At 37.5% G+C, this 26,683-nt stretch overlaps 1 protein-coding gene across 21 annotated transcripts in view; it reads right to left on the bottom strand.

Annotated features, from left to right (window-relative positions):
* The window catches only part of SOX5 (SRY-box transcription factor 5), a 644,424-nt gene that overhangs the window by 245,243 nt on the left and 372,498 nt on the right, over nucleotides 1–26,683 (bottom strand). For 17 of the 21 annotated variants that reach the window (XM_068655012.1, XM_068655050.1, XM_068655039.1 and 14 more), the window contains one exon: nucleotides 11,332–11,563. In XM_068655012.1, the coding sequence (XP_068511113.1) occupies nucleotides 11,332–11,562 (231 nt within the window). In that variant the 5' untranslated portion in view covers nucleotide 11,563. The remainder of the gene's footprint in view (nucleotides 1–11,331; nucleotides 11,564–26,683) is intronic. The other 4 variants (XM_068655100.1, XM_068655107.1, XM_068655117.1 and 1 more) reach the window with 1 other exon arrangement.

Here is a 26,683-nt window from a genome sequence, read left to right as displayed (position 1 = left end):
AGAAGTTCGCTAGAATATTCACAAAATAAATAAATAAATAAATAAAATAAAATAAAAGATGAGTCTGAACATGGTTAGTTCTACAAAAATATAAAATAATATTTACACAGGAATGTGTGTTATTTCTTTAACTCCACCATGTACTGTGAATGTACCTAATTTTAGCCTCAAATTAGACATCTAGTCTAAACTAGTCATCAAGGCTCCCTCTATAGTCAATAGACGAGCACTTTCAGAGGGTAATTCATCTTTCTTGTCTTAGATGCTTATTTTAAGATTGGAAAGGTTGTTCTAGTAAGGTGGTTATCTTTTTCCATAAACTGTGAAGAGAGCCCAGACACCTAACTTTTATGTGTCCATGACCTGAACCCCAATCTCATATGGCTGTCATGAATCTCCATGAGTCTGGAAACACTATTAGGCTATAGAACATGGACCATGTTAATGAACGGAACATGGATGAAAGATATGTTCAATTTCCACTGTACCATCACATAAATTAAGGCACAGACAAGATAAGTGAATTGCCAGCAATAAAAATCAACAACCGGGAAGCTGGGAATACAGTCCATTTTCATCAAGTGAACTAAAAACTTATAATTTTTGATAATATTTATAAAATCACAAGTATGAATACCAAAAACTGTATGTGGCATTTTACATAGCAAAATAAAAATATACATGTATGTGCTAAATATGAAAGCGAGATTTCAGTTAAATTAGTTTATCCACATGGAAAACTAGTGAACTCACTGTGGCTCTGTGTCAATATATTACCCAATACTCATGTTGACAACTTCAAAAGTGAAGCTATAGTCTCTGCCCAAAAGCTAAGTTTACACTGGCCACAAGCAAACAGGAAAAGAACATCATCTACCACAGATGTATTCTTTGTGATTCTGTGAATCACTCTATTTTAAGTTCTGTTTGTAGATGTATAAGGTAGTGAAAATTATTTTCAAATAGAATTTATCAAATTGTTTTTAAAAAAAATTGAACTTCTTATACATGGAATTATTGTGAATGATCGATCTGTTCTCCCTCACACTCTACCTGCATTGCTGTCTATGTCAAAAGAATATAAGCTTAATAATAAAACAGTATTTGCAGATTCTAGCCTAACACTTGTAAGGAATACCATGGACTGACACTCTGACATGAGACAGATGCAGGACACAAACTCAAAAGAGATGAGCTCTTTGAGCTCTGAGATGCAGAATGTTTGATATTCCCAGAAGATCTAAGCTCTGTATAACAAATTCTTATTTACAAAGAAGTAAATTTTCTTGCCAGGCAATTACCTCTCACTCAGGGCTTTTCTGGTTGAAGTTATCTCTGACTAAAGATGTCTCAACTACAGGTATCAACAGCTAAGCTTATCACCCTAAGCTCCAGTTGCAACCTCTGAGGAAAAATAGGCAGTCTCAGGGTGTGATTTTTCTGACCTGCTCAGAAGGTATGTTAGGACAAAAAAAATCCCTCTCTGCTATTCCCTATTTACTTCTATTGACCATAAAGTTAAGCCTAAAGTTACTAGCTTACACCTAGACATGCACTTTGTAAACATTTAGTCTATTCAGGCCTCACCCATAAATCCTCAGCCTAAATAGTGACACTGTGATTGACATGACATTGCATTGTGTTAGTGACGACCTTAACTCTAACTTCCTTACCATATAAGAGAAAACCAAAATGTTCTCTTAGTGCTCCAAGAGACCTATAGTCAACAGAAATTTACTATTGAGACTGCTGTCAGACAAAGAACAAACAAACAACCTCCTCCCCCCAACTGAAAACTCTCCCCCCAAAAAGTCCTATATCCACTTTGTATAAGGGTATATGGCTATTTTCTAGAGACCCAAAGAGCCTAGGAAGCTGGATACTAAGCTCAGAGAATGCTATTGCCTTTGAATCCAGAAAGATCCAAAAACCTGAGCAGCTTTTCTGATTACAACAGCAGCAGGTTAAAATGGAAAGAATTATGAGAAAGAAGGAAGCTTCGCTTACAGTTTCAGAGATGAAACCCTCACTTTAAATTCAATCTGAAAATCAACACAGAAGGCCTGAAGCACAGATATTTTGTATTATTTGTGGCTAGCAATATTAATAAGCAATGCAAGCTTCCACTTCTGATATGACTTAGTATATAGATACATGCAATCTATCAGAGTAATTCAGACTTGAGATGTCAGAAAGATTTTACCTTTTGCTGTAATATTTCTTATTTTGTGTCATCAAACTCCAATCCTACAAAAAGCTATGTGAAGAAGGAGTTATAGTCGGTGACCTCTCCTTCCCTCCCTCTTGCTACCATCAGCATTAGGTTCCAATCAAATAGATCATTTTGCAGGAACAGGGTCATAAGCTAAGCATTCGGGGGCAGGAATGTTTCTTTTTTCTGTCTCTATAAAAATAAATCATGCTCTGGGCACAATATAAATAAAGATAATAACAGTCTGATGTTAGATTTTATTGGTCTATGTTTTGGACAATCTATATAATTTGCCTGTTGCCTGTACAAACTACAAAAAGTTAATCTTTATAGCCCCTTTTTTTCCCCTTGGTGTGGACTCAATTTAAAAGCATAAAAAAGGATGCTGAAGCAGACTATTTCCATACATAATGACAGTATTGTTTACGGTGCTCTGGCAAACATTATCCTTAATTAAACTGGGCACAATCTCCACTCAGTTATGTCTATTGTTTTATCTAGTGATGCTAAATTCACAGGATTCATTGAGTTTACTTCTCCTCCGCAAAAGGCAAAAATGCCTTATCTGGTCAGCCAACTGTACATAAACTGGAAAAAGAAACAAAAGAATTTAACAGTGTTAAAGTGGATTTGTAAATGGAACTGGCCAAACTATCCAGGCAAGCTTGCTACACTAAACATAAAGGATTATTTTTACTGAAGAAAGGTTGTTTCCTCCATTTAATTATCTTGAAACACTTTGGAACGTTGGTTTAATAACACTGCTGCATGTCCATCTTTGCGTAGGGAGGTTTCTGCACATGTCTTAGGAGGTAACCTAAGATGTAGATGTCCATACTTAAGCAAACCCATGTTGAAATTTGTAGTCCCCATTTTTCCACAGGTTCTTCCCCAGCCATGAACCTCCAGAGAAAATTAATAAACCCACTAAATCCAAGATGATAGTGGAAAAGAAGGTGATATTTCACTGATATACTCAAAACAAGAGCAAGTTGTTAGCTCCATGAAATAAAAAACACTATGATTGGATGACATGACACTTTAAATGCTAGCAACTGCCTGAAGTCACATTTTCATTACCACTCCAACCATCATTATTTCTGGTGAATCTGCAAAAGCGTTGCAATGGCAAGAAAGAAGAGAAAGATGGCTGACTAATCCAACTTAATTTGTATAACCTGAAAAGACATACCTAAAAGAGACAAGGCAAAAAACATGACAGAGCTTTTCACTCAGCCATTAAAAAGGATAGAAAAGAAATAAATACTTCAAAATGTCACGGCAGTGGGTAACATCCCAACTATAAACACAAATATTTGATAGTTTAGAGAAGAGGACATAAAACATGATTGTATTTAGTGTAGCAGAAGTTTCTGGCACTTCTAGGAGCCAGAGCTGATAATCAGAGACATTCCTTGCAACCCTGAAAATCAAGAAACCATGACCAATGCTTCACAATGCATTTCAGTTTTGGTATATTTCCACTGAAAGTAGAGCTGCATATCAAAAACCAACCATAGTTTATTGACATTCTGTCCAAGTTAACAGCACAATACTTTATTTTACTGTGCAATGTCTTCATATGAGGTGTTTACTAAAAGGCTTTAGAATGGATTAAATAATAAAAATGACCACATTAAATAATGACTACAAGCAGAGGAAGAAAACTTATAATGGATAAAAAGGTTTTCAGAGGACACCTGCAAGAAGATAAAAAGTGATACAGTAACTGTTCATATATGGAGGGAAGTAGAGAAGGCGGCTTTCTCACCTGCAGTGAAAAGAAAGAGAGAAAGCCACACCAGCTGCCAGGAAGAAGCAAGGTAGATATGAAAAGCATATGGAGCAGACAGAAAGCACAAGGGGAAAATGTTCTGGAAGTTCTAAAATGAAGAGGCAGCTACCGAAGCAAAAATGAGTCAAGGTGGTATGTAGAACTACACAGGGTGCAAAATATAACCAACTTAGATTTCAATGTGCCTTTCATCATGTGTTAGATAAGGGCACGAAAACCTGGTGTGCTGCTCTCTATTCTGATAGTAGTTATACTGCCAGCCCAAAGCCATAAACTTCCTAGCAGTGCAGAAGCTTGGCCAAAGGAGATAAATCCATCAGTTGAAATGAAGACCATGAGAACTAACTACATTTTTGTTGCCTTCTTTTTCCAGAACCATGGAGAACTGGGTGTTTTATTGGCATCAGAGTCTCTGGCTCACTGCAATACTGTAAAGATTTATTATCACCAGAAAAAAAAAAAAAAAGAAAAAAAAAAAAAGAAAGAAAGAACTGCAGAATAAATTCAGGTATAGTGAAAGAAGTGATGGACCTAGACTGTAGAAACTATAGAAAGTCCACAGCTGTTGTCTGAGTAGGATGCAGATACCACAGATGCTACCAAGGTTATGTCACCGCTAGGGACTGATCGTTGAAAGCAAAAGCTGTATCAAGAAGTAGGAATACTTAAACGTAGTCTCTTTACTTTGTTGCTATAAACCAATCTTGCAGTCTTACTGAGGCTTTCTCTGCACCCTCAACTTCATCTTCAGCTGGTCGCTTAATGTGGAATGAAGCCACTGTGTCCACTGTTGAAGTCCTGGAGCTGACTACTTTCCCTAGAAAGATGACCAAGTTTTTTTTTTTTCATTTAAGGCTTAAGTATTTTTTTTACAAGTGCACTTGATAGCTCTTTTCTCTTCATCTTTAGAGAGACCATCTGGTTCAAATATTCCTAAGGATTGTGGGTTTTATGCATTTACCTATCTTTTTTTCCTGTGCAATTTTTCAGCTATTCACTTGAATTAGATTTTGCTAGTATTTATGTAAGAAGCTTAAATGAAGATATTTTCCAGTATGAAGTCAATGAATTGATTCCTAGGCATATAATCACTTGCAAACAATGGATACATACAGTTCCCAGCACTTCTATAAAACAAAGGTGTTTACTTTTCTGTTGATTATTTTCTGCTTAACTGCATTCAAATGAATCCATTAAAAACGTGACTGCTTCACAGTAAGATGATCTTGAGCAAAAACAAACAACTGCTGTTTCCACTTCTCTTCATGGCCTTTAAAAACTACAGTCATCTGCACCCTGTATTTCAGGCAATTTATAAATGATAAGTCTGGTCTTGATTTGTTCACTTATTGTTTTAAGTGCAGTTCTAACTCTCCTGCTCAAGAAAAAAAAAAAAAAAAAAAAGTTTTGCTACTTCGTTACTTATTTATTGTCCCGTAACCAACCTTTGAACCTTTCCAAGACTGATGAGAACACCAACAGTCCATCTCAAACTTCAATCAGTCTTCCTGCCCATTTATTTCAGCTGGACTAAGATATCTATATCTATTGTCAATTACCAGGGCCACTAGTAAGTGAAATTCACTGTATTCATAGAGTATTCATAGAGAACCAGCCAAGGGAACTTCCATAAACTGACATACTGCTCCTGAATCGTGCTATGGCTTTAATTCTCTGCATCATCTGAAGGATGTAAATATTTTATTTGGTTTACCTACCCCATATAGGACTTATACGACAAGTAATTTGGAAGTAATTGTTAAACACTATAGGCAATATGTAGAAACACAAATGCGACAAGATTGGAGAGAATATAAATCACGACAATGAGGACAGGCAGGTTATACTATATTAAATGAAAGATATATTGTCAGGCATATACCAGAGTTGTCAAAACTTTTTCTTGCTCTGTCACACCTGGTTCTCAAGGGTTGTGCCCAGTTCTCTAGGTTAAGGACTAAATAATGCAATATGCAACTTCTATGGCTATTTGATGGGTCCTGGATGATCTTCTTTATTTGTTCCCTTTCCTAATAACCAGCACAGACATTCCCTGCAACAGTGCAAGTGTAAAGATTGAAAAGATCAAATTCTGATGCAAGCCTGAAATTATATCTGTGGAAACTGCTTTCATGTGCTACTCGTGTGATGACATTTATAATACAATGTTTGTAACAATGCAATTTCATCATCTTATAAATATCAATTTACCATTAAGAAAGGGAGGAAAGAATATTAAAAAAAAAAAAGGCAAATGCAAACTTTCCACAATTTCTGATTTGTTTTAATTGAAATAGTCTTGTTCTGATAAACCTGTCTATCTCTTACAAAAACAACAGTTTATAGTTTAAACTGTGAAATTGTGTGTGTGCATGTGTGTGTGTTGTAATTATGGTGCCTGCTAACAATTTCATACTGCCACATTGCACATATGGCTTCCAAGCTAGCTTTATCTGAATCTTTGTGAATCTATTCTCCGTGCTATTAAACTGAGCACATTCCACATCGTTCAAAAGTAATTACACTTTTGTCTAGAGTGTAGGAGACTGCTCTCCCCAAACAATGAAATTCTCATTATTAGAGCTGGCACAATAACAGCACTGGTGTTCACAACACTGCGCATTGTACCATCACAATAACTTATCCTAAGCTTGATGCACAAAGGTACGCTGGAAATTAAAATTTCTCTAAAACCAGTGGTGTTTTTTTTTTTTTTTAGCTCAGTATAATTAGAGTTCTATTTGACTTTTTAAAAAGCTACATACATTCAGATTTCCATTCTCTTCACAACTTCTGAATAGCAGCTAAGTGTTCTAGCCACATGTTGTTCTGATCCAACACTATTCACAAGCTGACAACCCCAGACCAACAGGTGAAGTGCAGGCCAGGACACACTCAAAAACAAAATTCAAATGCAGCATTAAGCAACCTTTTGTTTGGGACAAGTGGAGGAAAAGCACAGGACAATGTGTCAGTAAGCTCTTTAAGCAATATTCTTAACACGATCAAAATGTCTTAATATTTCTCCCAACTTCCAGCGGAGTAACTTCATCCACCACAGAAATGCAGCATTTGTTAGTGTAAAGCAATAAAGCTATTTCACTGTAGTACTTCTTATCAATTCAGAGCACAGCTGGAAATTAATCCTAAATCCCACTGAAAGTGCAGGACAAACGTGGGCTAGCAAATGCAGTCATGCAGTATGTAAGGTTTGCGTAGTGTCACAATTACACTTTTACCAATTTGATTTTTGGTCAGAACTATTGTCTTTTCAATCTCATCCAGCATTTGAATGATATTATACTTTTATGAAAAACGGTCAAATTTGACCTCAGTATATAACGTTCATAGTATACTTTAATCAATGCTTTTAGCAAAGAAATCTCTTACGTTCAGAAATTAGCATATAGGCACTGCTGGTGACATCAGTAGTCCTGAGAGATGGCAAAAACACAAAGCATTAAGCAACGTGGTAGGGCAGACAGTCAGAAATAAACAAAATAAACTCTCAGAAGTCAGATGGGCTAACAGCTATCTTTACTATCCAAACACTGCAGCCTTAACACATTTAATCAGAAAAGGTATTGACTGATACTGTAATCCTCAAGTATTTCCCTGATAAGCTCAGGGCCTGCTACGAGCATTCTAGGGGCACCCTGATAAACATTGTAGGGCAAATGATTTGTCTTCTGAGCCTTTGGTTTAAGTCTGATAATTTATTGTTTCTGTTCTTACTATTGTAAGAGCTTTCCTAGCTAAAATAAGCATCTAGTTTCTCCTATCAAGAGGAAGAAAGAATGGGATACAGCTGCCCCTGCCGTTCACAGAAGTACAGTTGAGGTTGGAAGGGAACTATGGAGCTCATCTTATCCAACTTCCCAGCTCAAGCAAGGCCACCTAGAGCCAGCTGCCCAGGACCATGTCTGGACAGCTTCTGAACATCTCCAAGGACGGAGAAACCACAACCTTTCTGAGCAACCTGCCCCAGTGCTCAGTTACCCTTACTGCAAAAAAAAGGTTTCCTGATGCTCAGAGGGGACTGTCTGTGTTTGTTTGTACCTACCGCACAAACCTCTCCCTGGCTGCAGTTCTGGCATCTTCCATCTTTCTATGCAAAGATGGAGGATGTGGTTTCACAGCTTTTTGCCAATTTGATAAGGTTTGAAGACTTCTTCCTTGAAAATTCTTCCTTCTTTTATAAAAACTTATTCAGCAACTCAAACCTGTGTTTCTAAGCTGGCAGTCAAAGGCAGGAGTTGTTACAACTTGGTAAATTACAACAGGCTAAATTTTGGAAAGTCTAAGTTGGGCAAACTTGATTTATGACTCTTACAATCAGCTCTTTATCTTTAGGATCCTAGGATGTCCCACCTGAAAGGGCATATAAAACGAAGCACAGCTGGAAGTAACCTATGAAACAGAGGGTCAATTGACAGCTAGAAAAGTGAGGCCAAGAAATTGATTCTCAAGGTTGAAATTGTTTTCCAAAGTGTTCCTTCAAGACAGTGCTGAGGCAGAATATGAGAAGACAAGGATGGTTGTGATGACAAGAGGAATTCAGCTAAGCAGCCTAGCAATGAAACGAAGCTTTGTAATTACACATCTTTTCCAGATTCCTTGGTTGTGGTTTTCATCTGCTGAGATTGTTCCCCATGCAAACGGGTGTTGTACATGCAGCTAACACAGAAAGGTCTCTGTGGATCTATATACCATGTCTACCTAGAAATCCCTCAGGAGAAGAGACTTAGCCAACAATCTGCAGAAAGCAGTATGGCTGAGAGGGGTTCAGCAGTGATGTGCTGCATGATTTCAGACTGGCTGTTATGTCTGACGGGGTCTTATTGGACATTGGGGAGATCTGTAAAGGTGTACCCTGCTAAGGACAGCATGTGGTTACAAAACGAGAACTCCATAGTCACTTGCAGACTCAGTCAGTAGGTGTAGTAGTACAGCTGACAAGCTATTAAGAAGTGTGAAGCACACTGCTGGAGCTTTATCAATAAAACTGTATTGGACTGCACTGTGCAGTGGTGTGTGCACATGCACACACACTTGGGTTTGCTTCCCAGAGACAGTAAAATAGCACAGAATATCAGATCAAACAGCATTAAAACAACCTCTGTGCTGCTGTGAAGGTGAGAATATTCGTTGGGAATGACTTTTGCAACTGCTAATCACACAAACTGAAGTCATCTAAAAGCTATCCAACGACAAGGTTCAGCCACTTCCTTCTTATGAGATATACATACCACAATGGCCAAGGGAGGGATTATGTATATTTTAACTAATTTATACCAATCACAACCTTGTTTCTGGAGACACAGAGACTACATCCTTTCTGACTTACCTATGTAATAATGCTTTACTAAACACTTCTCTTTAAAACAGAAATACTACAAAAATGTCATATCTGTATAAACTGGCAATTTTCTTAAGTATGCATGAAGACAAAAGCAGTCCCTACAACCCTGAACAGTGCTTCAAATGGCCCTACAATATCTCACTGCTATGGCAAAACTGTCTAAAATATGCAATAATACAGTATCTTGTATTATGAAGCGAAATAATACACTGTTTTCACATCACATTAAACATATCCTTCATAACAGGAAGTCACACTAGATGATCAGCTAAACTTCTTGATCTCAAAAATTATAAATGAATAGAAAAGCTGGTTAGAATCAGTTAAACAGCAGTTAAATGTTTCAGTGAGGTCTAACTAGAATATGCCTGCTGGGCTCCTTAGCAGGCAATGAGTTTTTACTTCATTAGAGTCTACACTGCTGGAGTCATCACAAGTTTTTCCTATTGACTTAAGCGTTGACAGGAACAGTCTCTTAACTTTAACACACTCTCTTAAAATAGGCCTAAATACAGCAAAGCTCATACACCAGTTATATATTCTAACATCCCATTGGCTGATACTGAATATTTAAAAATTACATATCCACAACATGTGTGATAAAGGATCAGAAGGAAGCAAGTCAGGGAAAAAAAAAAAAAAGACATTTCTGTCCATGAGTAATTTTCCCAATGATGCTCTTTATTCACTAGAAGTTGCAATAACACAAAATAAAACAAAATTTGATATTCTGAAACACTGTTTGAACTTAAGCATTAAACTAAAAAGGAAGAAAAAATGGATTGGGTCAGTGAATTATTTTGTTAAGGAGAGCAGCTTCAGTGAATACCCTGTGGCTTGGTCCTATGAGAAATAATAATCCCTGAGGCCTTTTACATAGGGCTTGTTACATATGCGTAATGAGCTGTAAGGGCTTAAATACCACTATGGAGCTGTTGCAGGCTTTTATGAGAACACACCATCACTTATTTGGCGATGCCTTGTTAAAAGCCTTCAAATATGCAGGTCCATTCATTATCTGCACTTAAAGTGAAATTGTCAGTGCCCTTGTCAAAGTAGGGGACTAAGAGAAAAGTTGCAGTCAATTGGGAAACGGGCAAGAGCTGTGTACATGTTCTCACACAGACAGCTTTGTCGAGGTGCCTAAGTCCTGAGGTTTCAATGCCTTTCCCTGCACCTTTCAACCTTTATAAAAACGTATCACGGTACTCTACATTAAGGGTCAAAACATGTCACCTCACAATAGTGACACTACATTACTAGTTAGGAATGTGGCATTGCGTTCTCATCCTTTTTGTTTGTTGGCTTTTACATAAAGCCAGGTCTGGACTTCCAGAGGGCTGCTAAACATCTAAACGTGGTGACTGAAGTGCACAGTCATTTGTAAAGTGCACAAAAAGGTGGTAATTCATATGTGAAACAGTGGTAGGCTGATTTAATAGTGTAAACATAGTAAATTTCCTTATATGCGTGGCATGTAAAACAGACACCAGACATAACCCCAAGTTTCTTTCTTTCTTCTCTCTCTCTCTCTCGCTTTTTTTTTTTTTTTTTTTACCCTTTATACAGACTTCCGTGCCTTACTATTGCATAAACTTGGCATTGGGGTGATATTTCAGACAACATGCCAAACATGACTCTCACTTACAGTGTTCCAAAACCATTTACTGTTTGCTGAACACACACACTTCAAATTCACATTGATGTAGCTAAAAAATTTTAGCACCCCAAATGCCAGCAGGCAAAGGTGAGGAAAAGTGGAGTTTGCACTCCTAGGGATTTGGCATTTGTAGCGGAAGGTAGACAGTCCAGCTAGGTCAGAGCTTTCACATTATTGTAGCATGTTCTGTACGTGTAACTCTGCATTGTATACTCCATAAGGTACAGATCTGGATGCCAAACTACTGTAGAGGCAGAATTCAAAGAATGGATGTAAGCACAATAGACCATTAGCAAACCTACCATTGTGTTGTGCTGAGAAGTGGGAGTCCTATGGCCACAGTTCTCTTGCGTCAGCAGAGAAACTGGCTGAAATTCCTCAGAGTGAGGCTTGTTGGGAAAACTCACATGCAAGGGAAGGTGAAAGGCTGGGAGCCCGTCACTCTCCTCTTCTCCCACTTTCTGTCTGCTTGTCACCATGGCTACCTCTCCATCTGCTTCCCCATACGGAGAGGCTGGTCGCTTGGAAGACATCCTGGAAGGAACAAAAGAGGAGAAAATAATGAAACCTCCAAATAAATCCTTAATGCCGTCATTGTGTGGTTAGGGGCCATTGTAACAGAAATGCCTTTTTTGTGCTGGCAGAGAGCAGGAAACCATCCAAATACCACTGCAAAGCATACACAATTGGGAACAATGGCCAAGCAGGTAGCAACAGAACAGTGGCTTGTTTGTTGTGAGAATAATACACTAATATAGCACTCTCTTGTATTCTGGCTTCTTAAACATGAAAATTCACCTAAGAAGACTGTATAATGAAATGCAATTCCTTTAAAAAAATACCCATCTGGTTTTACATTTGCAAGAGACTGTAAGAAGATAGAATGTCTCCCGATACAAGCTATTGTCAACTTAGCTTTAAAGGAATAACCATCTGCGTGTATTTAACCATAACTGATAAAATAATAAAATAATAACATAAAAACAAAACAAAATAAAATAAAACAAAACAAAAATTAAATTAAGTTAAACAAAACAAAACAAATAAAAAGGTTGCTGTCAAGTCAAAATGTCTGTGTATATAAAACTTCATCCATGCAAACGATAGTGTGTTACAGTCGCATTGAGAGATTCTTTTCAGGTTCACAGATCTGTAATAATTAAGCAGTTAAACATTTGCTCATCAATAATCTAAGCTTTTTGAAAACACAAATTCGGGGTTCTACTAAGTGAATCATGACTTCTTGTCAAGATATCCTAAACTTTCTACCTATAGCCAGATCAGAAAAATATACATATAAACCTAACTCGCATCTCTGTATAAAAAAGTATACGAAGGGAAGATACATACAGCACACACCATAAAAAACACTCACAAATCCTGACTCAAAATTCAGGCTCACTTCCCCAATTTCTTGATATTGTCTTCTAACATTATTTTGATAATGTGTGTGCATCACCACCTTTCAGGAAGGCTTAGAGGATCTTTATGTCTGTGGAAGTTTTCATCTAAACCAGGCATTACTGAAAACCTTACAAGTCAGTCTGAACCCAGAACACTTCTTGCGTGGTCCTCAAAACAGAGGAGTCCAGTGGAGTATTAAAATGCAAGTGACTTCTGGGATTAATTACAGCAACATTGTTCACAAAAATCAGGGTATGCGCACGGATGGCATAATGGGCCACTGTGCTAAGCTGGGGCATCTGTAATACAGAGTGGAATGAAAAGTAACAAATCCTACAGACAAAGTCAAAAGAAGAAAAGAAAGAAAAATGAGAAATATTTAATGGAATAGAAGTTATGAACAAGGAAACTGAAGGCTATTGTACATAAAAGTTGAAAAGACAGGCTGAAGTAATACTGTTCCTCCTCAAAAATCTAGCATTTATGATTCTAATTACCCCATTTTGATTTTCCACTTCACAGTTAAAGGACTGCATTTCAAAAGCCCAGCAGTCTCTTGAACCATGTGTGGGGCTGCTGTGAGGTGGAGCATGTCCATACGATTTGGCATATTGAGCACGAAATGGTTCTTAGCAGCAGTCAACTGGGTCTGAAAACAAACAGTGACTTTAAACAGCCCTTTGTTAGGACTTATTTTGTTTCTAATGATCTCATTTTGCGCTTTACCTTCTGAGCCAAGTTAGATTATATTAAAAAAAAAAAAAAAAAACAGATAAAAAAAATCCCTACCAGAGCCTATACTCAGCTGCACATCGCCTGTTCTTCTGAACACCACCTATTGCCTGTACATAGAGAAGCAATCTGTATTTTCTATTAATGTTTGACTTAGCCCAACAGACTAACACTTCATACATCCTACCTGAATTCTGTCTTCTAGGCTTTCCCACCTACGTGTCTGCACAGAAGCATATGTATAAAGACAGAGATCACCAGATAGACTCTTACTGGCAGTTTTCTACAAGCCCACTGAATTCAGCATTTTACAGCTATGTTTGATGTGACAGATCCCAAGCTTTTCTTCTGCAGAAAACATGCAAGTCCTTCCCAAAGTTAATGTGAATTATTCATATTTTGCATTGCAGTGCACCAAGATATAAATTTTCTGTTGATTTTGAGTGTAACATTTTGGTTACTCTTTTCAACACTGCCTTAATAGGCGCTTGGCTTTTCATAAAATCTCTCTGACAATCAACACTAAGTGGTTGTCTGAGTTTTGGCAAACAAAAAGGGAAGGATACAAAATCATTACTCAATTATTGCACAGTAATGTTCTATATTTTAGGATATTTATATTTTTGATAAGATGACTAAAAATATTGTAAATCATCTACAGAATTTTCCACTGCAATTTGACAATATAACATAGAGAAAGGAGACCCTCCTTTGTACTGAAGGTTTGTTTTATATACTCTATACTGAAGTTGTGTGAAAATCTCCTACTGATATTAAACCAGAACAACCATGGGTTCTACCACACCGCTTCACAAGGACAGTTTGACTACCACACGGAAGTGAAACTCTTCTGCTAACTTTATAATGCATATACGGTTTCCACTGGAGTAAGGTGCTACAGGTCATCAACACCTTCTGCTTATCACCTGTTCCCAACAGGGATGACATCACTTTTACAGGGAATTTATAAAAATAGGCAAAGAAGGCAATAGAGGAGACTACCTCTATGCATGAGGAAAAACAGACAGTTACTGAGAACTACAAATCCTATGGGTTGGACTGTAGGCCAGAGAGAAAACTAGTAAAGGAAGCAGCAGCTTCTTCCATCCTCACACAGCTCTTTTAAGACCCAGTTTAAATTACAAGCCGTGTACCCATCTACCATAATATTAGAAGACTGAGAAACTGCTAATGTGGCTAAGAAGGCAAAGGCAAAGTTACTGATCTAATCTGCAGTAGTCTCCTAAGTGACTAGGACACTCAAAGAAACAGTGGCACAGCACAGGGTAAGGGTCACACAACACAGGCAACAACTGCAGTTTGTCTTCTAAGTAGTTCTGCCCACAGCCAGCCTGAGTTAGGCATAATCTGTCCTTTCAGACATCTCATCACCAACTCTAACATCAAACAAACATTACAGTTTCACAGAAATTACTGCTTACAAACAGCTAGGAAATTTCAACAAGAAAATGCCAGATTTCTTTTTTTTTTTTTAAAAATAAATAAATAAATAATCCTTATCTACTTCAACTGGAAATGTCTTCCAAAAGGACAGTAAATACTGTCTACAGCAGCAAAGGATCAAATCACGGATAGCTTCACAAGCGTAAGACAATATGATACTGGGTAAATTCATTCACAGCTGGTCTTTCCATTATTTCTACAGCTTTATTGGTCTTTATCGGTCCCTCTTCTGAATTTGAAATGCTCCCACAGTCCATATCCTTGTATTCTGCTCTTTTTGTACCTCCTCATTTTCCTACTGAGCAGATACCAGGTATTAACAGGGAAATAGGTAAATTCTGAGTAACAACGTTATCTGAAACTGAGCACTTTTAAACAGATCTAGGTCTAATTATTTAGTTATTAACAAAAGACTGGGATGATACCATCTTAATAAAGGCATGCAAATACCCTGGACCTGCCCTCATGGATAACACAACAGTTTACAACTTACATGGCTTAAAGGTCTTTTCTTCAAACTGGTTGAAACACGGAAAGCTTTTCAATTATACCACTCTAAAGAAGTGTGTAATTACAATGAAACAGTAAATGCTGTTTTCCCCAAACATCAATGACTTATGGATAGGATAAAAAAAATAAAATAAAAACCAAGATATAACTTTCAGAAAAGCAGGAACACAGTGGACCAGAAACTGCATCTAAAAGGGCATCTCTGAAGATGGAGTTGGCACTTAAGACTTGCAGCAAGAGTTAAATTTTGAATGAATTGAATTTTGAAAATAATTTCTATTGAAAATAAATACAATACCTAAATATTAATTTTTTAGACAACCTAAATCAGCAACATTCAGATGCAGTGGGAAGCAGGCAGAACTCAGCCCAATGAAAAGACACATCTGAGTTATAAACCATAGGTCCATACTTGATTTTTATCATGGGTTAGGATGGAACTGAAGACTTAGATCCAGTGATGAATTCGAATACAAACCTATTTCTTGTAAAGGGATTCTTTTTTTCTGTCTTCAGAAACACTTGTTATTATGCAGAATTTTGTTATTTTTTGTAAAATAAATGCTTTTTCTGGTAGCAAAAATGTTTCCTTTTTTTTTTTTTTTTTTTTTTTGGGAGGGGGGTCAGAGAAATAAAATCTCACTCTTCTAACACGCCCTTATCCCACAAATTCTTGGTGTGATTCATCTTAAAATAGAATGTTCTCCACATATTTCTTTACTCCTTTTCAATTTACAGCTGACTCTTTGTAGGCTTAAACTGATACTCTGTGCCTATTGATCTCAGTGTTTTCAGATTGACTTCAGCATGGCTGGATTTTCCCACTGGAGAGGAAGAGATGCACTGCATCCACATGAATTGTTTCCTTGTGCCATGTACAAGTAATGGATCCACCCAAATAATTTCAGGCAACCAAATAACATCAGTGGTTTTTTTTTTTCTTTTCCTTGAGTTCAGTGACTCAAAAAGCAATCTTTCCACAGGTCTATTTCTTTATTACTATTTCTAACAGAACCTCATTTAAGTGTCCCCGCTACATTTGTTCATTTTCGTTCATTTGATACATAGTTGTTCACCCCAAGTAAATCTAAAAGAGTATCCAGTATTCAAGGAGATAGTGCCCTCTAGCACACAACCAGCATCCATCCCAATTTGATTGCTCATGCCATAAAATTTCATAAATTTTATGTCATAAAACTCTAATCTTGTTACATTAAGCAAAATACCTCAGAAACATTTCAGATACCCACAAAAGCTTTAGGAGAAATGGCTTATCCATGTCTTCAAAAGTGACAAACACAGATGTGTCAGGAGAAAAAGATATGAGGCCATAAATCTTAACTTGTTGGGAGTTAATTAAGGGATTCATCAATCATTGCACAGCTAACACCATACATATACAGGCAAAATCCCGTCAGCTGCCACAACCTACAGCAATCTACAGGTTAAAAACTCCCAAAGTCCCTCTGTTCTGACTATTTATAAATGACTTTGTATAATCTAGCATTAAGACCTGTAATTATAAAACAGCATTAAAACAGGCCTGCATAGTTATGGATAATTATAGTTGGTACACTTTTTAAAGAAATAAAAAGCTTTTCCATTCAAACACAGGCTTTGCCTTTTTGACAGCTCCAAGTCCACAGGATGTAGGGAGATGATTTAAATTGTATGTCAGAATTTTGACTGTGCAAGACTTTCTTTTCTCCCTTATCAAGAGAGGCATTGTTGTTTCCTCACTATAACCAGGCGTGACAGCGCCTGACTGGAGTCGCATAGCCAGTTTCTGAATCGGCATGAAAACGTTCACCTCTTGAGTTTCTCTGGCAGCTAAAAACTCATTCTTTCTCATGGGCAGAGTTTAAATCACTCAGGCCTGCAGAGAGGAGGCGGGCAAAGAGACGCTTTCTGAACAGATGCACGAGGATGGACGTACAGCCACAACAGACAAATCTCATCCTTCAGCCACAGCGCAGAAGTTAATTCAAACTAACAACAGCATCATGAATTTACTCGGTAAGATGGCTTGATTTCAAGCCACATGCTGTAAATTAAACTAGCCCCATGAACTGCAGTTGGATTTCTATCTCTTTTCCTGATCTGCAGGGACAGTGCCCTGTAATGACAGTACACAAGGGAAATCCTGTAGATTCTGTTTTTCCACCAAAAACAATGTATGATTAAAGACAGCAGCAATATCGCATATACATACATGTAACGTCTACCATACGTACACACACATATAGGTGCACAACCACAAGCTTTTCCAGACTGTCAGCAATGTATCTGCCTGATCTCTGCTCACGTTTAGTACAAATAAAGCAGCTCATTTTCCAAGGTTTATTGAACCTGTGATCTCTCTGCAGACAATCTGTCCAAAAGGTGTCAATTAATATTAATGACCGTCTCCATTCCATTTTGGCCCCGGACTCATTCAGTGTTTTTGTATGCTGAATAACTGGTACCTCTAAAAAACCAACTCTGTTCGTTTTGACAGGATTACTTGTGTAATAAGGTATTACTCAACATGAGTAAGGGTGGCAGACTCCCACACTCTGTCCCACTGGGAACTGCAAACCCGACTTGTTTCTACACATACCACTAAAAACAGACTTCGCTTGGCAATATCTTTGAGTCATTTGCAGCCTGGTTTGGAATTCTTTACTGAAGTCATTTTACAATTAAAAAAAATAAAAACAACAAAAAAGCAAGCAGCAAACATCTCTAGTCTGCTAATCAATAAATGAATGAGCATGAAACGCACCCTCAGCTGTCACTCACACTGAGATGCAATAATCTCTTAATTATTACTTTTGAAGACCATATCAATCAGCCATCTTCAAAAATGCACACATGCTACAAATAAGTTGTGTTATTCAAAGAAGGTTTCGTGAATAAATTTCTTTTGTTAATACATACTAAGATCACCATGGCATAGCCTGTGCAATATTTCTGAGAGGTTGCCTATTACTACAGCCTCCACAAGTACTCCTATGCTTAAGGCCACCCAGTAATTTCTACCTCACCCAACTCGCTTTCTCCCTTTTATTTCTCCTTCAGCTTTGCTTTCCAGATTTTCTCACCAAATGGGGTAATAATCTTTTACTACAACCAGTTTAGAAGATCCTGAATATAAAATGGGCAGGGAATATGCTATCTTCCATCTATTTTGAAGTTTACCAGTATCTCCACAGCAGTGCAACCAATCAACTTGATATCCCACATACATGTATTATAGAAAATGTCTTCCGAGAAAATATATGTTTCAAAATTCCAGTGGTTTCACTTTGACAAGTTTCAAAATGCTCCAATAAGAAATTCACTACCAGTGTCTTTCAATAAAATGTTTTAAAAAATATCGTAAAACTTTTTTTTCATTAGAAAAATTAAAAAAAAAAAAAAATCACCCCTTTTTATGAACACTACGCTCTCAACTAAAAATTTATTATCTCCATTTTCTTGCACTTGCAAGGAATTCATGCATGAAAAAACACTGTAAAATCAAGTTCAGGAAAAATATGATATGAAAAAAAAATCATGTTGAATGTTTCCAATATGTATTATGCACAAATTTTCACTGACCTTTTGAAGCAGGTAGATTCTTTGTGTGCGACAAAGTTATTTTAATGAAATACTCTAGTATGAAACAAACCAAACCTTAACCACGACTGAATTTGAAAGCTGATAAAGGAACTCCTACCAAGACACTATTCTACTACTGCGAAGAATACTGTATAATTGTTTTGTAGATCTCAAACAGGACTTTGAGTTATCGTCCCCGTTTTCTACTGTAACTAGTAGGTGTAAAGCAGGGAAATTTAGTGATTTCCCCAGAGACATACGTGCAAATGCAGCTGTAGCATGAGAACCTGGTATCCTGCTTTTGTTTCATACCTGACAACTTCCTAAGCCTTTTGTTCTTCACTAGTTTGTATGTCGATGCAGAAAGCTCAAAATCTAATAGTGTGTTTCCAAAACAGAAATATGATCTGACTTTTCTTCTGCTGAAAAGTGTGTTTCTAAAAGATCAAACTTCAAAACAGGGATTTTTGAAGAACTTCTTGAAAACAAAGCCATGTAGTGAAAACACGGTTTTAGCACAGGCAACCTACAAACTTAATGGGGCAGTGTCAAAGACGATGAGCATCTATCAGCACAAACTCTGAAACAGCAGGATGCAGTCATTGTTGATGTTTTAAGTAAACCAAGCCTGATCACTAGCTTCTTTCATGCAAAAGACTCTGCTTGGATGATTTTGAATTAAATCCACAAGCTCATTTATTTTCCAGTGCATCCTCAAATTAACTCTGTCTTCCTATCCCCCTCCCTAACCTTTTCGAAATATGCCTCCCCCGATGCTTCAGCTCCTCTTACTTCTTGCGGGTGTTTGGTTTGTTTGGTTTGGTTTGCCTATGGTTTTTTATTTATTATAACTTCTGGTGCTTGTCCTCATGCCACAACAGAACTAGCAGAGTTCTGGTTTTATTTTCATGTAGAGTTTTAGTAATTGATCACCACTGAAAGAACCATCACAGTCACCATGACATTAGGTAATCATCACTCTCCTGCCTGCTGAACTACCAACAGGAGTCTTGTCAAATAATTAGAGATTTCAGGCCTTGAAACTTTGCCGTACAAACTAATTCTTGAAAATGACAGAAAAGAAGTCAGTCAGTCTCCAGACGCTGAGTGGGAGAGCTGTGCTGCGTTCTGCAAGGAATCCATACATCACACACAGACATGCATACCTAATTTCCAGTGACAGTGAGTGAAATGAAGGCAAAAAGCTGAAAAAGCTTTAAAGTTATGACAATTATGAATGACTTCTTACAAAGAAATTCAAGGAGGTGCAGGCTCATTCTGAAAAGTTAGCTAATACTAGAACTTCTGCAACATAGGGAGCTTATTCTTGGTCATTCACATTCTTTGTCTAATCAAGCTGACATAAAATTTTCTTCAAGCATTATTAAATGATGAATTACTTCCACTGGAATCAACATTAATAGTAAAAGTTCTCTCCCAAAAGATGTCCAGACTTCATAACAAGAAGCCATCATTCTGACTGAGATCTAGCTAATTTATGACACAGCTTTTCCCACTGTTCCACCAGCTTATAGCTTTATCATGTGAGTTACAAAGAAATAGCCATCAGGCTTCAAGCCCTCTTCTCCTTTCCCCTTGTTTTCCCTACTTACATATTAAACTCAACACATGGATTTTTTTTTTAAATGACTCTTCAGCTTTCCCTCACCAGAGTTTGTATAAATGAACAAGGAACAAAAATAAGAAAAATTAAATTTAAAGTGCATCTTTTTCCTACTTCACTCTGAATTTCCCCACCTACCAGTAAGTTCAGAGTAAGAAGTTTACATTGCATGTATGAGTGATTCTCATAAATATGAATAAGTGCACTTTTAAAGTCATTTTCAATGTACCCACTAATGCTTATGCATCTGAACTTGAAGTATTGTTCTGCCATTCTTATACAAACTCTTGCTCCAATCATCATTTAGATACATGTTTGCATCATGTGCGCTTTGTAACAAAAATGCAAATAAACACAGCAACACTTATGCACACACATCCATATGTATATTGTACATTTGCTGGTAAAATTGATACCACAGGAAAGTATGCACGCATATACATTGATAGCTTGAACTTGAATCACAGAAATACTGAGCCTCTCAGCGACTTTAGTGGGAGCAGAACTGGAGCCTCAGAGAGACTGTGCACACCATTAAGAATTACAAGCACAGTGAAAAGTTTTGTGTGTGTGTGTATGTATGCAAAAATATACTTTGGCAAAGCAATGCCTTTAATGGATACAAACATTTTCTTTCTAACAGGTTAATTCCAGCTGCCTAGAATTTTTATTATTTTTTGTTCATTTGCATGTGTCTGCCCCCCTCCCCTTTTGGGGAGTTTATACATGACAGGTGCATTCTTGGCCCAGAAACAAATAATCCTGGAGAGACTGAGAAAGAAAAATCAAACTGAATTTGAAAACAAAATGACAGGGAATAAATACATTATTGCTTTTCTATTATGTTAAAAATACAAAAAAAAAAAATTTGAACATCTATAACATCTAAGCAATTTGAGGTAGAATTTCCAAAGCTGAAAAGAGATTGTTCCAAAGCCCAGATGTTGCCTTTCAGAAACTAGTGAAAATTGCTGCCTCTGAAAACTACTCTGAAATACAAATAGAGTAAAACAAAAATTGGTTAAATAATTTTACTTAGACATTTTGACGATATTCCAAAAGAGAAGATGAATTTTTATTTCAAGTGTTCAGGTGGTTTTGTGCCCATATATCATGCTGCAGATTGCCCACAGAACCATGCCATCTCTGTTGCAACAGATGCAGCACACGAGAGATAAAACAGAGAAAAGTTTATGGGCTGACGCGAGGGCTCTGGCTTCACTACTGTGCATGTTGTACCATGAAAGTTGCTTTCAACTGTCTTGTGAAAGGTTGAGAGTTGTTATATTGCTTTCCTAGTTTTTACTCATAAAACTGTAAGAACTAAAAATCTACACTAACAAATGCATGGTGGAATCATCCATCACGGCACATGCCTGCTCACTCACAGTGGTATTTGTACAAGCTGCGTTAATTCTGTCATTTTAGCTTTCTGAATGTCTTGCGTTTGGTTTAAGGTGCTGCTGAACCTCTCTAAATTGCTGGTGGCAGACATGAACATGCTTCCTCACCACTAGAACCATGCACCTAGGAAAGTGTGTTGACTTCAACCCACCGCTGACTACAAGCTGAATTTTTGCAATAGTTGATTCAAGAAATGCCTGTCAAATTTCAAGAGAAAGACCAATATTTATTGCGAGTCACAAACAGCTGATAATTACCCATCTTAACAAATGTTAACCCTAGATGCTGCCGGAGCAGTTACATAATTGAAGCATAGCTATTAACCATACAGCACACATAAACCCACACGCAAACAAATGCATATTATTATTCTAAATAAAAACAAATCCACAAATACGAAAATGAGACACCATTCTATACAGACAGCATTCCTTTAGGACCATAAGGAGTCTCAAATTTTATTTTAGAACAGAGAGCGACAGCACTGAAATGTGGTTGTAGAAAGGTGTCCCCTCTCAAAATCTTTGGGATTTTTTGGGGTGGAAAGCAGTCAAGAATCCCAGAAAGCAGTATCTTTTCCCCCAGGGAACCTCAGAGGAAGTCTGCCATCCACCCTTCCATAGGTGCTCTGTCTACCTTCATGACTGTTGTTCAATAGTGATTCCCATAAAGGCCCACAAAGCCCCAGCTGTATAAACCAGCGCTGTCAAAGAACACAGTTATGGGACGGATAAAACAGGGAGGGGTGTCTAACATGCTGACCACTGACTGAGCTCGCAAGGATAAAGAAGCCTTGATGGAGAGAAGCAATCATCCATTGCTGTTTGTTTATTTTACCTCCTCCACCACATACTGGAACCTTTTTTGTTTTTTCCATTACCAAAACCATCCCCCACTGAGAGGCCTTTGTGATCTAAAAGGGGCAGAGCCCCTCTTTCTTAGCACTGGCAAGTTTATGTAGGCAGATTCATTCAAACGCATCTTAAAATAAACATTTGGCTCTTCCCCTACATCACACCGTCCACACGCTGCCTTCAAACACACTTTTAAAAAAATCACCATTAAAATGTGCTTGCGTATAACTGTTTTCACCAAGATGTATTAAAACAATCTAGCAGTTAAAGGCACGTATTGCCATGGAGGGTCCAACTTCATAACAGAGCTATAGTCTGAAAAAAATAAATATACATTACAATAAAGTAAACCCAACTGCTATTGCTGTAACAAGTGGTATAATAGCTTTCTTGAAAAGACCTCTTCCATCAAAAGCCTTCTCTGCATTGGGAATACACCTAATTATATTATAAGTGAGTCTGAATCCAGATGTTCAGATCTAAAATGTATGTCATGATTGCTACCAGCAAAATGACCACTGTGTGAAGGAGGAATTCAAGGGGCACCCTTGGCCTGCATAACCAAGGGACAGAGGACCTTCCGAGTCCTATAGGCTAAGGGGTGTTGGTGCTGAGCATCTTAAGACAATTAACTTATCTATTAAACAAAAACAAACAACCAAAGTTTCTTCCCACTTTATTTTAGTCTACTACCTTCACCATTTTTTTTTTTGTACATGGGCTTGGCACTGAGAACAACTCGGGAATGACCAGACACGTTTGCACTATATCCCCATAAAAAGGTACTGCATGGGCTGCAGATGGGAGGTCTCCCAGAAGGCCTGCTGATGCATCTGATGATGGCACTGGAAAGAACACCTCTCAACAGGGGAAGGATGCCCAGTCATTCCATAGGTTAACTAGTGCAAATAATGGAATTGATTAGGAATAATCACGGTAATATTAAACTAGGACATTGAGAAAAAAATATTCATTTGTATCAACCACTGACAGACACCTCCCTAGTTCTGTCACAGGCAGATGAACTGTCACAGGCAGTTATATTTTCAACGTCACCACCGTGGACTGGATACAAAATATAACATAGAAGTTCCACTGTCCAATTTTTAATTTCAAAAAGGTAGTAAATAGCTTTTGATTTGGATAAGTAGTCATCTGGCAAGCTCTATAATTGTTTGAATGACATCTCAGATAGAGGATTGGTTGAACAACTGAAATACACAGCAGAAATTTAATTCTGCAGTATGGCGATGTCCTGTGGGGTTGATCATTTTTGAAGCAGCACAAACATGGAAACCATGAGCAGGCAGTTCATTGCCAAGTACCCTCCTGAATGCGCATGGGTTACTAAGACACAACATTAAGAACTCTGCAGCTTCCTCTGTGACCCTACATAATTTACTGAATCTTTCTGGCACCCTTTTTTATATTATTATTTCTACACAAGAGATAAGAATGTTTAACTACCTTCGTAAAAAGCTTTGCAAGCTCTGATTTTCCTTTAAAAGAGAAAACATTTTATTGGTGATCGCTGTTTGTATTACTTGCTTGTATCATTAATTTTCCTGATAGTTTTGTGCATACTGACGTGATCAAGGGGAAAAAATAAGTAGTCTGTTCAAGTACTGTATTTTGTAAATGCAAAACTCAGTTTCTTTATCCAGCCTGCCAACAGATCATAATAATATAAATATATATATTATTTTTATACATATTGGCCATATCTATGTAGAAATCTATTCACCAAACAAACAACCCACCAGCATTTAGCTGGAGAGTTTCACTGAATCCTTTTCACTACCCCATCCAGCTTCACTGGATCCCATTTCCTGTTCTAAACTCACCCCTTGCTAAGTACCGCCACAGTAATTTACAATTAACAAGTGTTTTTTGCTTGAGACAACTAATTTAAAGGAATCTCAAATACCTGCATCCTGAAATACTGATGACAATACCCATTTCACAGATAAACCATTATACTGGTTTGGTTCTTGTTTACCCACAGAGCTGCCCAGCACTGGTGAAGGACTTCAGTGAAGGTCCAAGCACCAGCCCCACCCTCATACAGCAAACCATGGCCAAATTCAGATAGCAATCCACACACTGATTTCTAGTTTCCCTTATTCAATGGCTCTGATGAGAAGTCCATAGTACAGTGAAAATGAGGAATGCCACATTCAGCAAATGCATTATCAAGGTAATGATGGGCAGCTACAACCAGCTCCTGTTTTGCTTTTCTTTCTCCTGTATAATGCTCACATAAGTGTATCAGGTTTTAAGCTTTAAAAATATCAACCATAACATAAAGTCTCAAAATTACAAAACTAATGCTAGAGGAACATTTATATTTTAATTTCTATTTTTATTTCTTTTTTTTTTTTTTAAACTGACAGTATGCCTCTGGCTTCACCACAACAAGGACCAAGCATGCAGCTGTGTGCTGGGTCTCCCTGCTGGCATTTCGAAGTCTGCAGCCTGCCCACCCCATCCCGCTTATAAAAGAACCCATCGGATATACAAAGGCTTTTTCCTTCCTTCCTCTCCTACTCTTTTCTCACTCCATCTCCTTCCTTGCTTTAGAGGGGGAAGATCAGAAAGTGCAGCTGTTACTAGGCCTTTACACCCCTTTCCCTCTACTCCCCCCCTCCCACCCCATATGTCATGGATGTGAAGCATGATTTATAAAGATATTAAAGAGAAAAAAAAAGAAAAAAAAAAAAAAAGAGTTTCTGTTCCTGCAAGAGATCTTCAAATGTACTTCCAGTATGAAGATACCTAAGCACTTCTGAAAATCTGACCAGGAGCCTGTCTATCTCAAAACAGCCACATACCTCTACAAATCTCATCCTACTTCTTTGGCTCTTCTTTCCTCTATACAATTTACTACAGAGCTTTTTATACTTGCACTACTCTTTTCATCCTTAAAAGTACTTAGAAATACTAATTACTCTTCACATATCCCTTCTGCGAAGTAAATAAGGATTATCATCCCCTCTGAAGCAAATAAGGATTACTAACTCCTTTTTACAGATTGAAGGAATACAGAAGAGGATTTTAAGTGGTCTGCACAGCACCACGTAAAGAGATGATACTGAAGCATGGATTAAGATATAGAAGTTCTCCATCCTGTGCTCAGGCCATGACAGTCTAAATCTTATCCTTCTATTTGCAAATGACACTCTTAGCCCAATTGTTTCTATCTGCTGGTTGATGATCAAATATTTAATGTATGCCATAAAATGGAAATATGAACTCTACAGCAGTGCCTCTTATTTGTCATGCCCCATTACTTAGACCGGGTGGTAACATGTGCCTATATGATGGTTTTCAATTTTATTATAGTCTCTATTTGCTCACTCACTTAAGATGTTTAAAGAAGAGTTGTATGGATTATCAGACAGTCTGAAAAGTTCAGTTCAGAGCTCTTCAAACACAGTCATTTTCATCTTATTAGCACAAGTAAAGTAAAAGCCTTAGGCAGGTAATTTAACATCCAGTCTATCCAAAGGGACTTCTAAAGGAAAAGTCAACCTTTGTAAATTGTTTGTGATAATCTCCAAATTGATCATTAATTATCAGCTGCTAGCAAGCGTTTCTTCCATCAGCGGCACTGTGAAAATAATGCTGTTCTCAGAAAACCCACTATTGTTATTGCAACCTGTGTTATCAGCCATTAACAACCAAGTTGAGAGAGGCAGCAGCCCAGCCAAGTGAATCCTGGCCAGCAATGTGTTTCCTGGGCAGTTTAAAAATTGCTTATCCACCAACAGGAAAGCACGTGTAACTTATGTTACATTTTGCATTCTATACCTTCCCACATATAGTAGCAATTGTAATTAATATAGAGCCATTCAACCGTGCTTTATAAAATATGCATTGATCAGTTCTGCCAAACTAGTGCTGCTGCAGAGAAACTTCACCTTCCATTCTGCAGTTTTCTGATTTTCTTCTACTAGAATAAATGCTGAAAATCTGAAAGAAAAATCTGAAAAAAAAAAAACAAAACTTTCCATGCTTCTGTGAAAAAGAAATTGGGAAGAGATGGCTGCAAGAATGGCAGATTGGTGTTTGCTACCCTCA

This window comes from Anas acuta, chromosome 1 (genome assembly GCF_963932015.1).
Source record: "Anas acuta chromosome 1, bAnaAcu1.1, whole genome shotgun sequence".
Classification (NCBI taxonomy): Eukaryota; Metazoa; Chordata; class Aves; order Anseriformes; family Anatidae; genus Anas; species Anas acuta.
This window is presented reverse-complemented; position numbering and strand designations above follow the sequence as displayed.